Raw genomic sequence first — 15,109 nt, forward strand, 5'->3', positions numbered from 1 at the left:
ACTTTAAACAGCCATGGCTTCCCTCAATGAATTCTGGGAACTGTAGTATTTTAAGGGTGCTGAGGAGTTGCTAGGAAGCCCCTGTTTCGCTGCAGAGAGCTACAATTCCCAAAGTTCCATGCGAAGGAGGAACCACTGTGATTTATAGCTTGGGAGTGGGGGGGGTGGCCTCCTGACTGCTCTCAGCCTTCATAACAAACTACAACTCCCAGAATTCTTTGGGGGAAACCGTGCCTGATTAAAGCAGGATCACGGCACTTTCAATGTATGCTGTGAATGAAGCCTTGGTAATGCGATGGCTTGTGTTTACATTACAATGTTGTTTAAACTTGTGATTTTACGGTCTGTGGCTCTTCCCCCCACCCTTTCCCCACAGAACTTTGGAAAGCGTCACACAGAGATACCGGATGCGGGTGATTACCTAAGCTGCCGTTACTCACGTGAAGACCAGTACCTGGCAAGAATACCATATGTCTATAGTCCCTTGTCATATCTCCCAGAAGACGCCTACTCATCCCGCCATTCTGAGGCTTCCTTTTGCTGCCCACCTCCTGGTTCCAGGGCTCCGTACATCTGTCCCAAAGAACAGTATGTTTAAAAAGAACCCCACAGAAAAGCAATGAAGACAGGAGGGGCAAAAGAAATAATCTCCATGTGTTTCCAGCTATCACACATCAACTACGGCCTTTGAACCCACCCACTTGCACCCCCTCCAGCCATTGGGGATTGTGTCTGGGTTGTGTGTGTGTGATGTCTGTGTGTGAGTGCCGGTTTCTCCCCATCGCTACTATCCACCGTTTCTTATTTTTACTGTTTTTGTTGAAAAGTGTCAATGCATTTGTACTTTTCATTGTTAGGTTAAGGCTGCGGTCTTAAACACAGTTGCAAGGGAGTGAACCTCACTGAACAGAGTGGGATGTACTTCTGAATCGACATGCATTGGATTGTGCTGTAACCTCTGCCTTGTTTGTTAAGGAACATCTTCCTCTTTCCCAACCCCATCTAATTTTGACCCCTTGGGGCTTCCGTTCCATTCAGGCTTGGTGTGTCCATGCATCAGTGCATTTGCACTGCTGCCCTCTGCTGGATGGAATGTGCCTCTTGCTCAAATGTCCACCATCTGTTTTCCATTTACACAATTTTGCACTATGGTTAAACTTCCAAGTTAACTCTACCCGTACCCCCTTGCTATAACACCTGTCCTGAAGGTTGGGACTCTTGTCTTCCTTCCAAATGCAACCTGTTGCACTCTACGAAGAACCTTCCCACTTTAAGAGCCCTGTCTGCATCCTTCCCATTCATTCATGGGTCTTGTTTCCAGAAATGTAACAAAGCATGACATGAAAGCTTGAGGCAAAGGTCATTGCAAAGAAAACTCCAGTGAATAGCCATGTGAAAGAAATGGTCCCTGTCCCTTAGCCCTCCTGCAACCTGTTTATTTCCTTTTAACCCAGGGGGCAGTCAATTCAGAGGTTTCAGAAGGAAAATGCTGGTTGGTTTTGCAAAGTGGATTTAAAGAAGCACGTTCCTTTAACCTAAGACCAAAAGGAAAAGCCTTGAATTAGGAAGGGGGGGAAATGCATCTATAACTTTTAAGTTCAGTTCAGGAATCAACAGCCTCCCAGTTTTGCTATGCACAAATTTGATTAGAACTCTCAAATCAACTCAGGCAGGTGGAGATGAATGATTTCAGGTAACCTCCTTGCTTTTAACAAAGGATGAAAGCCAATGCAGGATCAGACCTTTGACGTTTTTTCCATTTTCTTTCCCTTTTTTTCTCCTCTCTGTCTCAGTTTTGTACACAGCAACAACCCAAGTTTGGGACTGTACATTTGTATCTCTCTCAGATATATAGATATGCATAGTTATATTCGAAGTGTGGGTGGGTGTGAAACCACATGTATGTTTTCCTGCATCCTCCAAGTGTTATAGATAAGGATATTCATCTCCACCTCACCTCTTTGCTCACATGCAATAGGATGGTATGAAGTCCTGTGACAGGGGGTGCTGAAGAAAGGATGGTGGAGGAAACAAAGTCTTGGAGAAGAGTAGGTCGCAAGGAAGAAGAAAAACCATGAAGCACCTGGGATAGTGCCGAAGAAAATAGAAATTGATGCATTTATGAAAACAGATGTGTCAATGGTTGGGATTATCTTCTCGTCCTACTTATGGGGTGAGCTATGTGTGCCCTTCTGCCAGTGACCCACAAGGACACCAGGGCAAAAGGCACACCCGCCCCTAAGTGATCATTTGCTCTTATGAGCCATATTTTCTGCCCTTATGGTATTAAGGGTCTCACAACTTAGAGGAGATCTGCCAGGGGAAACAGTGCAATGGAGGCTGTCCCAACCTAGCTGAGCCAACATTTATTTTTGTACCTTTGGTTGAAGAAGGCTAACATTGCTTGATGCACTTTGGATCCCCGTGTTGTTTCCCATGCACTTTAGGTCCTCACTTTGGATTTCACTTCTCCCCTGTGCCCCCTCCCCCATCCCGATGTTTAGCTTTACCGCCCCCTTCCTTTGACACACAAGCTAAACTGTGTTCACACTACCTCAGCCATTTCCTGCAAGCTTAAAAACAAAACAATGAGAAGCCAATGGCGATGAGACCAAAAGCAAGATGGCGGCACCTCCTCTTGACTCCTTGACACCACCTGTTTCCAGTTCGGAGCCATTGCCTGGAGCTGTGATGTCATTTCCTGCCTAAGGCAAGAGGCGGGTGAGCCATCTGAGGAAATGTGAATATCGGGACAAATGGTGCTGTTGGCTTCCTCCTGCCCCCTCAAGACCCTCTGCAGAGCAAAGAAAAGGGAGTGATGCACTTCCTCACCCAAAGTTGGTGGTAATATTTATTGTTGTTAGTAAGGCCTACGTTGGCCATGGCGTGGAATGTTCCTTTTTTTGGGGGGGGGTAATGAAAATATGTTAGCACTTTAAATATGTGGCCCAAAATTAAATCCCAGCTGAATTAAGTTGTTCGGGGTATTTTGTTTGGTGGTATGTGTCTGCCTTCATTCCTTTACTTGCTCTGAGACATAAACTAGGAGTGGGAGAACTTTTTCAACTCAAGGGCTACTTTCCCATCTGAGCAATTTTCCGTGGGCCACATGCCAGTGGTGGGTGGAGCCAGAGGCAAAAGTGGGTGGAGCAACCAATGAAAATCTTACTTTTGTACCAGCAGGCTAGTTTCTACACACGCACACACACACACACACACACAAACCCCTCTCTTTATCCTCTATCCAGACAAAGGAAGAGGCATTACCACAGTTCCAAGGAAATAATAATAATAATAATAATAATAATAATAATATTTAAACCCTGCCCACCTGACTCATTTATCAGTCTGATGTGTTGCCAAACCTACCCCCTAATAAACCCTGAGGCACCTTTGGAGCCATTGGCTGGCCTGCTCTGATGTCACGGTGACACCGTGCTACTCTTGCAAGGGAGCAAAGAGCTGGTAAATAGGCTTTCACAGCCTCTGTGACATCAGTGGCTCCTTTGCCTGCCATTGACTTTGCTGCTACATCACTACAGGGAACCTGGCAAGCCTCATGCTGGACAGCTAACCACCTGGGTACCCATAACTCTGAATTCTGTCAATGGAAAACTCTTGAGTTAAATGAAGCAGAAATAGTAGGTGAGTTTATTCCACCAGATTTCAAACTACACTTTGGTGCAGATTGGCTGAGAGCTTGATCCATGGAAACAAGGATGGGAAGGGCTGTCACCATTTCAGGCTGATCCATGAGAATCCACGTGTGTTCGCTAATGGCATGAGAGCCTCTGGGTTTTTTAATACGGGAAGAATAGACCTGGGAACCTTTGTGCAGAGAACATTCATCAGCAGGGCAGAATCTGTGAACTGTCATCTTGCACAGAAGAAGCTTTAACAACTGAAGTGCTCTGAAGGGAATGATCCTCTACGAAACTGGCTGTTTGCAGTCTTTTAGTTTGCAAAGATCAATGCCAGGTCAACACCAAATCTCCCATCCTGTGCAAATTTTTGATTTTCTACAGTCACTTGGTGTTCAGTTGCTGGCTATCTTGACCTCTGATTCACAACACAGCATCACATAACTATTCAGGGGCTTTCAGATATTCTAGTAACAACAGCAGTAATTCTCTAACTTGGGTTTCAGACTCAGATTCCATGGAAGAGAAATTTAGGTGGAAAAGCAACCTCCTCTGGATTAGGCACAGGTGTGTGAGAGAGAAGGAAAATGGTGGCCAAGATCCCTTCAGAGCAGAGATGGAAGACCCATGTTCCCCCAGGTGTTGCTGGACTCCAGCTCCCATCAGCCCCAGTTATCAAGGCTAATGCTAAGGGATGATGGAACTTGTAGTTTGGCTTGATCTGGAGAACCATGGCTTCCCCATGTCTGCTGTACAATGAAGGATGGAGATAGGGAAAGTTCTGAAGTCACTCTCAGGCAGGTTGATAAAGCTGCTGTTTTATTCTTATGTTCTTACACAAGAGCCTGCTGGATCAGGCCAATGTCCCATTTAGTCCAGCATCATGTTCTCACAGTGGCCAGGCAAATGCCTGTGGGAAATCTGCAAGCGGGACCTGAGCACAACAGCACTCTTCCCCATATGGTTTCCAGCAACTGCTGTTCAGAAGCATTTCCTGCCTCCAACCATGGAGGCAGAATATAGCCATCATGGCTAGTAACCACTGAAAGTCTTATTTCTCCAATACTCTTTTGAAGTTACCTAAGCTGGTAAAGGGACGCGGGTGGTGCTGTGGGTTAAACCACAGAGCCTAGGACTTGCCGATCAGAAGGTTGGCGGTTCGAATCCCTGTGACGGGGTGAGCTCCCGTTGCTCAGTCCCTGCTCCTGCCAACCTAGCAGTTCGAAAGCACATCAAAGTGGAAGTAGATAAATAGGTACCATTCTGGAGGGAAGGTAAAGGCATTTCTGTGCGCTGCTCTGGTTCGCCAGAAGCGGCTTAGTCATGCTGGCCACATGACCTGGAAGCTGTACGCCAGCTCCCTCGGCCAATAAAGTGAGATGAGCGCCGCAACCCCAGAGTTGGTCACGACTGGACCTAATGGTCAGGGGTCTCTATACCTTTACCTTTTTAAGTTGGTGGTTGCTACTGCCCCTTGCGGTCCATAGTTTGCACTGTGTGTAAAAGTCCTTTCTTTCATCTGCCCTGAATCTTCCAGCGTTCAGCTTCTTTGGGTGCCCACGAGTTCTAGTGATAGGAGAGAGGAAGAATCCACTCCAATACTCAAAGCCACACACCCTGCCGAGCCGGGTACATAATGCCATTATTGTTATCAGCGATAGTGATGACAGAGCAGTTATAAAGAAAGCAGTTATTTCAGTCACCCTGCTGAAATGAAAAGTGATGTAAGATCTACAAGTACTTCACTGGTCTCTTTACTATAAAACAGATCAGAGGACTGGTTCAGGTGCAGGCACAGCATCACAGCATCAAGTACCATAAGAGCCAAATCCCAGGGGCTGTGGGGGCTTCAGCCCCACAATACAGTGGTACCTCTGGTTACGTACTTAATTCGTTCCGGAGGTCTGTTCTTAACCTGAAACTGTTCTTAACCTGAAGCACCACTTTAGCTAATGGGGCCTCCTGCTGCCGCCGTGCTGCCACTGCACGATTTCTGTTCTCATCCTGAAGCAAAGTACTTAATCCTAGGTACTATTTCTGGGTTAGTGGAGTCTGTAACCTGAAGCGTATGAAACCCAAGGTACCGGGTTTGAATATTTGAAGGGGCCGGGGGGCCCTCCCCAAAAATTGATAGGAATTCCCATTCAAATGGTGTGTGTGCACTGCATCATGTGATTGATTGTGTGGGGGAGGGGCTTACCTGGGTCCCCCCAATATTTTATTCAAGTTGGCACCCCTGTCAAGTAGTAATGCCTCCTTGTGCCATCATTGACTGAGCACCATGGAGAGAAACAGCCTCAGTCCTGTATACCTGAAGGAGCATCTTCACCCCCATCGTTCTGCCCGGATACTGAGGTCCAGCTCCAAGGGCCTTCTGGTGGTTCCCTCACTGTGAGAAGTGAAGCTACAGGGAGCCAGGCAGAGGGTCTTCTCAGTAGTGGCACCCGTCCTATGGAACACCCTCCCATCAGATGTCAAAGAAATAAACAACTATATGACATTTACAGGTAGAAGACATCTGAAGGCTACCCTGCTTAGGGAAGTTTTTAATGACTGATGTTTTAATGTATTTTTAATCTTTTGTTGGAAACCGCACAGAGTGACCAGGAAGACCCAGCCAGATGTGTGGGGTAGAAATAATAATTTATTTATTTATTTATTATTATTATTATTATTATTATTATTATTATTATTATTAGTCACCATCACCTTGCACATCTTCAGCCAGGGTGTGTTATGATCAACTTGGTTCCCACCCATAAATGTGAGGGATGTCAGGTAATTCCTGTGAAAATGGAAACAGGAATAGAAACTGACCGCACTCATTTATTTGCCCCGCGCCCAGAATAAAAATCAATCCAGAGAATAAGATCCATATTCATTGTTGTTATTTCTTTCAGTCTGCAAACTATACCTTATTGATTGTGTTTCCTTTGCATTGAAATGAATTGGTGGAATAACATAACGACAATATAATTTATGTGATTAATTAAGCAGATTGCATAAGTTACATCACCACCACCAACAGCAAGATGAATAACATAGTTTGGGGCAAGAAGAACGATGCAGGTTTCGCTGGAAGACAAACTGCAATGGAACGGAAGCAGCGCTGCATACAAACGAATACAGGGCAAAATGGAAAACGAGTCTCTTACATTCCTAATCACTAGCAATCATATCAGCCCAATTCACACATGTGCTTGATTGCTCAACAGCCATGACAGTAGATAAACTAGTGAATGGATGTGTGAACTTTCCCCACCAAAACCAAGGCAAAGAGGAAAGAGTTACATGAAAACCCTTCCTGGGCTGTTATTTCTCCAGTGGTCCATACACACTTGCAGGAGATCAAAACATGTATTTATGGATCAGTCTTGAGCGTGACCCAGTTTAGAGAATGCAGATCATGCCCTTGCATGTGCGACTCAGGCTGACATGTGGAGTGATTGAGCGGTAAGAAATCAAGTGATGTTCACGAATGTGCAAACCCGCCCTTGACACTCTGTTGTGGCGCCGGCCTCCTAGCTGACATCCTGCAAGGAGTTAATGTGTGAGCATAAGGGAGGACAAGAGAGAGAAAGCCTGCTTCCTGAAGTGTTGGATGTTTGGATTGATGAGCGCGTTGCACACGTCTTTGCTTCAAGGTGATGTTTGACAGGCCTTGTCTGGTGCTGACACGCCGCATGGAAAACATCAAGGAGTGGTTGAGTTGTGAAAGCCGCGGCTTCCTCCATCAATAGTGCAGGGAAGGGAGACAGTTCCCATTTAATTACATGCTCCACTAATGCCCATGAATCACTGTGGCCCAGCACTGACTCCTCTTGCCGGTGGCACCAGCGGTGATCAAACATCTCCTGGCATTGCTCTGAGCTGTGGCCAAAAGTAGTTTATGCAAAAACATCCGCCGATTAATCAAGGCTAGGGGAGAAGCAGCAGCAGATGCGTTGGAATGGGGAAAAGGACTTGGGGGGGGGGACAACAGGAATTTTGAAGTCAGCGAAGAGGAGAAAATGGGAAAGGGGAAGAAGCAGAGGGATAGGGATTAGGGAAAGGACAGAGGGAAAAGGAAGGAAGGGAGATGGAATCAGGTCCAAGGCCAATCTAGTCCAACCTTCTGTTCTCAAGCAATAGCTCTCTCCTTGGTTGTGCATCCCAGTATCAGATATGCCGCCACATACTTTGCAACACATCAAGGTGAAAAACTGGGCCATGTGTCTCCAGGAGTCATGGGGCCCATGTGAGATTGTGACCCCGAAAAATGCAACTTGGGGAGTGGGGCTGTGCTCTTACATAAGAGCATGGTGCCCAGAAACACACATTTTGGGGGGCAGTGTGAGTTTGTCTTTGTGGCGATCACACAGGGCCCCTGGACGTTTGACCCTGTGCCAGCACTGTAATTGCTTTCTTCGCTGACACCAACCCGTTTCTCCTTGCGGGTACACACGGAGTCCAGTCAGTTGGTAACATTAACAAATAATCAAGTTTATTTTATAGGCATGAACAAGCTTATGGTTTCAGCTAATTTTTCTTGGCAGTTTCTTAATCTTAGTTCCTTAACTGTCCTATTCGCTCCTAACAACTTCAAACTGATTATCCCAACTAACTATCTGACTCCACCTAACAATTCCTCTCTTTCACCACACAACTCAACCAACCCACAGACTTATATTCTCCCTCTTCCTTCTTCAACTCCCAACTCTCAACTGACTTTCACACAACTCCCCCTCTAACCCTAACTCCTCCTTTTAGTTTCCACTGGCCAATCACATCACACTCATTTTAACCCTTTCCTTATGACCCACCTAGGAGGCAAACGCCACAGTCATCCCCCCAAAATATGCCTTTTTTGGGCAGGGTGAGATTTCAAAACCCAAAATGGCTGCTGAGCTCACATGTGAGAAAAGGGGATGTCCCAGTTTTACCAGGACAGTTGAGAGGTATGCCTCTAGAAGGCCCTAGCCCTAGGGTGAGCAATCTGTGGTCCATGGACTGTATGCGACCAGTGGCCAAATTTAATGTGGCCCTAATTTCATGAAATTTTCAAAACTAGCTGAGGTGATAAGGGATATGGTCTGGGGAGAGGGGGCCTGGCCAGAGAAGGGTGTGGCCTGGGGGAAGTCCTGAGTGGCAGCTAGAGAGGCTTTCAGAGCTGCATTTGGCCCCCAGGCCTGAGGTTCCCCACTCCTGGAATTGACCTCTAGGCGATTTCAGAGAACCTGTGAAGAGACAAAAGGATGTGCAGCGTGCATTTCTGGTTGGTTTACATTTCCCTGAGATCTCAGCAGGAGAAAAAATTAGCCCAGTTTTCAAACACAAGACTCGCCGCTGAACAAACCTCGATCAATATGCAATTAGAACATTTTTTCGCTCGTGCCGCTAGCTCTATGAATGAAAGGCCCCCAAGAGGGGTGTATGTGTTTCAAATGACAAGAGGGCAAATGCCCAGGGATAGAGAAAGCCCCGAAGAAGAAGAAACATCACAAAGCTGAAACAACATATCCAAGCATCTATACATGTGGGTTCCATGAGTGATTGTGGCTAGTAGCTACTGAGAGATGTAACAGCCATTGTGGGACTCTACAAATTTGTCTGATACTTCTTCAAAGCCACCTAGATTAGGGGCTGCCCCCACATGAGAACATAAGAAGGGTCCTGGTGGATTGGGCCAAAGGCCCATCTGTTGCAGCATTCACTCTGTTCTCATGTGGGAAGCCCACAAGCAGCACCTGGGTGCCACAACATTCTCCCCGCTTATAATTCCCAGCAACTGGTATTTCAAGGTATGCTGTGTACAACAGGGAAGGTATAGTGTCCCAGTGTCCCAGGGACAGTCCCAGATTTTCAGAAGCTGTTCCAGTTCCTGATGTGATCCTGGAATGTCCCGCTTTTACCTAGGACAGTGGTGTCCAAACTTTTTTCAAAGAGGGCCAGATTTGATGAAGTGAACATATCTGGGGAGGCTGGAGACCTTCTTATGGTCTTTGTACTGGACCTGGAGACTCCAACAGAGAGCATTCCGTGTCAAGAAGGAGGGCAAGTGGGCACCCTATCAAATGACAAGGCAGGAGCTACACGGAGCAGGGCCTTTTCACTGGTGGTGCCCATTGTATGCCTCACTCTTCCCAGGCCTGCTCTCTTTTGGCATGTATTTTGGAACTTTATCATTTAAGAAGGCTTTGGAAGAACTGGTTGACAAGTCTTATCAGTCGCTGATGTATGAGCGGATTTTATTTGCTGCTATTCTGGGCTTCTGGTGCACCAGGGTTTACACCAGTGTAACACAGTTGGCCAGGATGCCAGAAGGGATACAATTTATGAGCTTTCTCCATTATCTGCACAGCAGGAGGTGTTCAGTCAACAGTGCAAAGGCTGAGCTGAAGCATTCCCTGCTGGTTACCTGCTTTCAGCAATAGGGGGTCACTGTTTGGTAGTACCCAATTGGTTAGCTGTCAGATTCTAGAGCTCCCTATTGGTGGCTCTTAGGTAATTCACAAAATACAGAGTCCATTCATAAAACACTGTGTTTATTCATAAAGCAGTAACATAAATCTCCATTGCTACATACTGAATGTATATTTCAGCGGTTGAACATACAGGTTTGTGGCCATGCTGTAGTGTAGTGCTTATGTGGCTGTGAACAAAAGGTGGCTGGGTTTATTGTCTCGGGGTTGTTGTTTTTTTGGGGGGGGGGAGAGAGGTGATAAAACTGATTTCAAATAAGTGCCCCCCTTTATTTCCATAACAAGTCCTTGAGTCTGTACTCTGAATAGTGACACCAGGGACCTAGAAGGTGCAGGCTTTACAGTCCAACCCCTGCACAGTCTCATCAGGGCTGACCTTAAGGCAATTGGAGCAACTGGGCCAAATTGGGCCCCACGTGTCACTCCTAAGGGGGCCCACGCACCAATGATTTAATTTATATCTGTAAGATTTTGCAGACTTTGGCTCAGAACTGGGGCAATGCAAAAAAAAAATTTTTTAAATCAAGTTGCGCCCTACTGCTTCAAATTGGGCCCCACTGGCTAGCCCTGAGTCTCATAGTTGCTGGGGCTGAGTTGCCCTGCCCTCACATGAAGTCTTGGGTTTGCAATTTTGGGAGAGGGGAGACTGCGGCACTGGGGACAGGGCAGGCTGGTGAGGCCCCCTAGATTTAGAGGCCCTAGGCTTCAGCCTACTTAGCCTATACATAAATCTGGCACTGGGTCAAGGCGGCGGCGGCCCCTCTGCCACCGCCATCGCTGCAGCAGCAACATCCCAATCGTGTACTGTAGTATGTATGTATGTATTTATTTATTTAGCTAGCCGCCCCTCCCCCCGGTCGACCAGATTGGTCGACCCAAGGAGTGACACAGCTGGGGACTCGCTAATAGCACGGGGCCTAGCCATGCCCCCACGCAGAGGGGAGAGCTTGTGACGAGACCACAAAAAGGAAATGGTTTTGGTGGGCAGGCGCTCAGGGGCCGCAAGAGATTGTTTTTTCAAAATTGCCTGGGGGGCCATTTGAAACCAGCCCGGGGGCCACAAGCCCGGGCCAGACTTTGGATACACCTGCCTTAGGACACCCCTATTTTCATGGGAGAAATGTCGGAGGGGATGTGTCTATTTTCACTGGAGAAATGTTGGAGGGTATGGAATTGCATAACCATTTTGGCTAGTAGCTACTGATAGCTTTAGCCTCCGTGAATTTGTCTAATCTGCTTTGAAAGACATCTAAGCTGGTGGCCATTACTACCTCTTATGGGGCGGATCTACATACAGAGAAAAAATGCTATAAATAAGTCAGAAAATAAATCATAACAAAGGGGGGGGGGAACACTATGTAAAAATCGCTTAGAAATTATTTTTGCTCTGTGATGCTTTCTGGTGTTGCATGTTTATTACACATTCAAAACATTGGTTGGGTTTTTTTTACTAATGTAGCTACCGTATTTTTCCCTCTATTACACGCAGATTTTTTCTCCTAAAAAGTAAGGGGAAATGTCTGTGCGTGTTATAGAGCGAATGTGTGGTCCCTGGAGCTGACAAGCGTGAGTGAAGGCAAAAATCAGGCAAATATCAAATCGTCCGGAGAAGGGAGGAAAGAGGAAGCTGCTGCTTTCCTGCATTCTGCCTCAGGGTCTTACTGCCCACCCGCTTCTGTTTCCTTACTGTGTTTGCTCAGACGGAACAAAGAGCAGAGAAAACCCCTCCCCTCCAGGCAAGCAGAGTGGAAAACAGATTCCTCTCCGTGCGTCTGGGACTCGAAGGCAACATGCAGGTTGGGGGGGGGGGGAGAGAGAGAGAGCGGGCTGGCTTGTGGGGGGGGAGACTTTTGCCTTCCTTTCCTCCCTCCGGTAAAACCCCTCTCCTGCATTCTTAGCCAGCTGCTTCTCTGCACACCCCTCTCCTTGTCGCTTCTATGTTTTTCCTTCCCTCCCTACTTAAAACGTGGTTCCAATCACGGATCCACATGGATCCTCAGGATCTTTGCATTGAGTCACCCCAAATTCACCGTCAGATCACATAGCAATGATCTGATGCAAAAACAGGGCTGCAATGCTGCAAAAACATGGTTACAAAGCACGGATCCACATGGATCCTCAGGATTTTTGCATTGGGTCACCCCAAATTCACCATCAGATCACATAGCATGTCCATGGCTACAGCCTGCACCAAAAAAATCACGCACCCACTGTTTCCTGGGGCTGCAATGGTGCAAAAACATGGTTACAAAGCACGGATCCAGATGGATCCTCAGGATCTTTGCATTGGGTCACCCCAAATTCACCATCAGATCACATAGCATGTCCATGGCTACAGCCTGCACCAAAAAAATCATGCACCCACTGTTTCCTGGGGCTGCAATGGTGCAAAAACGTGGTTACAAAGCATGGATCCAGATGGATCCTCAGGATCTTTGCATTGGGTCACCCCAAATTCACCATCAGATCACATAGCATGTCCATGGCTACAGCCTGCACCAAAAAAATCACGCACCCACTGTTGCCTGGGGCTGCAATGGTGCAAAAACGTGGTTACAAAGCATGGATCCACATGGATCCTCAGGATCTTTGCATTGGGCTACCCCAAACTCACCGTCAAATCACATGTCTGTGGCCGCAGCATGAAGCACAAAAATGATACATCCACTGTTTCATTCAGAATTTTTTTTTCTTGTTTTCCTCCTCTAAAAACTATGTGCGTGTTATGGTCAGGTGCGTGTTATCGAGCGAAAAATACGGTAAGTCCTAGGAGTGTGTTCCATAGTGTTAAGAAGTCCTTTCTTCTGTCGGTCCTCAATCTCCCAATAGTCAACTTCACAGGATATCACTGAGGCCTGATGCCATGAGACAAGCTTTTCTTTACCCATGTTTCCCACACCACACATCATTTTATACACCCCTATTGTGTCCCCTCTTGCTTGTCATTTCTTGGCACCGAAAAGTGCCAAATGCTGTAGCCTTTCCTCATCTTGTGGCAGTGAATTCCCCAAGTTATTTATGTATCACCGAGACCCATGAATGACACTGCACATAAAAGGCCTGCAGTAGTCTAGAGAGAAAGCCAAGTACAGCACCTCTCACGGTTCTTAGATATACCTTTGTGAAAGAAAGAAAGAAAGAAAGAAAGAAAGAAAGAAAGAAAGAAAGAAAGAAAATAATAGCCCATCTGAAGACAAAGGATTCAACGGAACCATTTGCGGTATGACCCTTGCCATTCTTTCTCAACATCTTGATTGTCTGAGCTATGAAACCTCAATGAAAAGAGAGTTTTTAAGTATCAGAATCGCTTTCAGACTTGGCACTTTCTAGCAGCAGGGTGGTGGTGGTTTTTGGGTTTGGAGACGGCTTGAACAATTGCTCCTACTCTGTGTGTCTTTTTACCATTCTCTTCCTCCCACCCCATGACCACCAGAGCTAGAATCCGAGTCAGCACCACATCGGAGCATTTCCAAGCCTATGCCAAATCTCTTTTTGGCAAGTTTAAAAATTAACCCCTGTCATGTCTTATGCCGTCTCCTACCGGGCCGTGCACTTTTAGAGATATTTCCTGTAGATTTTGCCAGTGGGCTTTAGAGGAATCTTTTGATCTGTGAACAAACAATGTTATGCCTTTTAATCCGGGCAAGAAAAGTGGACTCTGATTCAAGGGAGAAGAGGGGTACTGAGGAGGGAGACTGTTGGATTAAAACAGTGCCCCATGCCCAACTATTTCTGACATGGCCCTAATTTCTAAATTGATCCTACCAGTTTGCCTAATTGAAGGAGAAGGCAAAAATATGCTTTGTCAGTAGAAGATTTCAGGTTTGGTTCATGGAATCTCTAGTTAAGTCATCATTTTTATTTTTTAAAGCATTTAGATGATAGATGGACAGATGATAGATAGATGATGATGATGATGATAGATAGATAGATAAATAGATAATAGAAAGATAGAGTATAGCATAGAAACAAATATGACTAAAGCAAAAATGCAGCATATGACTAATAAAACATTGCATAAGGGATGGGGAGCCTCTGGTCTCCAGGCTGCAGGGAGCCCATAAGGCCTGCCTATCCATCCATCCATCCATCCATCCATCCATCCATCCATCCATCCATCCTGCAGCCTCTGATGCTTGGCCCAGCTCCACCTGCAGCAATTAGATTTTCTTAAACCTTTTTGTTGACAAAGGGATCTTTATAAAGGCCTATTTGTTCTGCAAAGGTGATTGGGGGAGGTCATAGCTGGAGAGGGAAGGGTTAACACTGACACACACACACACACACACACACACACACACACACACTCCCTTTGACCTGCAGCATCTCTGTGGAGTCTGCTTTGGTGATAACCAGTGTGGTTTTTTTCTAGGAAACAAAGGGTGCCGGTACTCACCCTCTGGCCCCACAGTCCAGACTCCAGCTAGCTACAAAATCTGAGGTCTGTTTAAGAGGCCAGAGGCCACCTTGGCTCAGAGTCCTTCAAGACTTGCGTCTTGGGATGTTGCTTAGGAGTCTTTTCATTGGGGTGAAGATTTCATTTCAGAAACGCTAATTTTGCTGTTATTGCTATTGGGTGTGTGGGGTTTTTTTGTATCTTTATTTTTAGAGCTCATCATGACTGGTGTGGGGGTGGTTCAATTTGGTCACGCACATTCATGTTTTCATTTCTCGCTTAGGTCCACTTTCGTTATATTTTTGCAACTACGCAAATCTTTTCCTGCTGTGCGCTGCCCTCAGCAGGGTTATTACTGTGGAGAGATTTCACAAGATGAGCAATATCCTCCTTCCTGGCTGTTAGAACAATCCAGCCAATGAAGGTGCCACTTGGCCCAGAAGCTAGGCAGGCAACAAAGTGTCCTGGGGACATTCTGTCCAGGCTGATCCCAGCCCTGTGCTTCTCTGGCTGATCTCCCCACAGTGGGCACCATGATGTCCTCCTGCACCCTTTGAAGCTGCCTTTGAGTCTGGGAGGAGCATCTCATGCCTTTTCAAGATGAATGGAGT

The 15,109-nt window shown here is 46.4% G+C and overlaps 1 protein-coding gene across 5 annotated transcripts in view; it reads left to right on the top strand.

The window, feature by feature from the left end:
• The window catches only part of NECTIN1 (nectin cell adhesion molecule 1), a 186,609-nt gene extending 183,635 nt beyond the window's left edge, over positions 1–2,974 (top strand). For 2 of the 5 annotated variants that reach the window (XM_083588727.1, XM_083588730.1), the window contains one exon: positions 377–2,974. In XM_083588727.1, coding sequence (XP_083444853.1) covers positions 377–598 — 222 coding nt within the window. In that variant the 3' untranslated portion in view covers positions 599–2,974. The remainder of the gene's footprint in view (positions 1–376) is intronic. The other 3 variants (XM_083588728.1, XM_083588732.1, XM_083588733.1) reach the window with 2 other exon arrangements.
• The last annotated feature ends 12,135 nt before the right edge of the window (positions 2,975–15,109 follow it).

The sequence above is a fragment of the Podarcis filfolensis genome, assembly GCF_964270895.1.
Source record: "Podarcis filfolensis genome assembly, chromosome: 15".
NCBI classification, from domain to species: Eukaryota; Metazoa; Chordata; class Lepidosauria; order Squamata; family Lacertidae; genus Podarcis; species Podarcis filfolensis.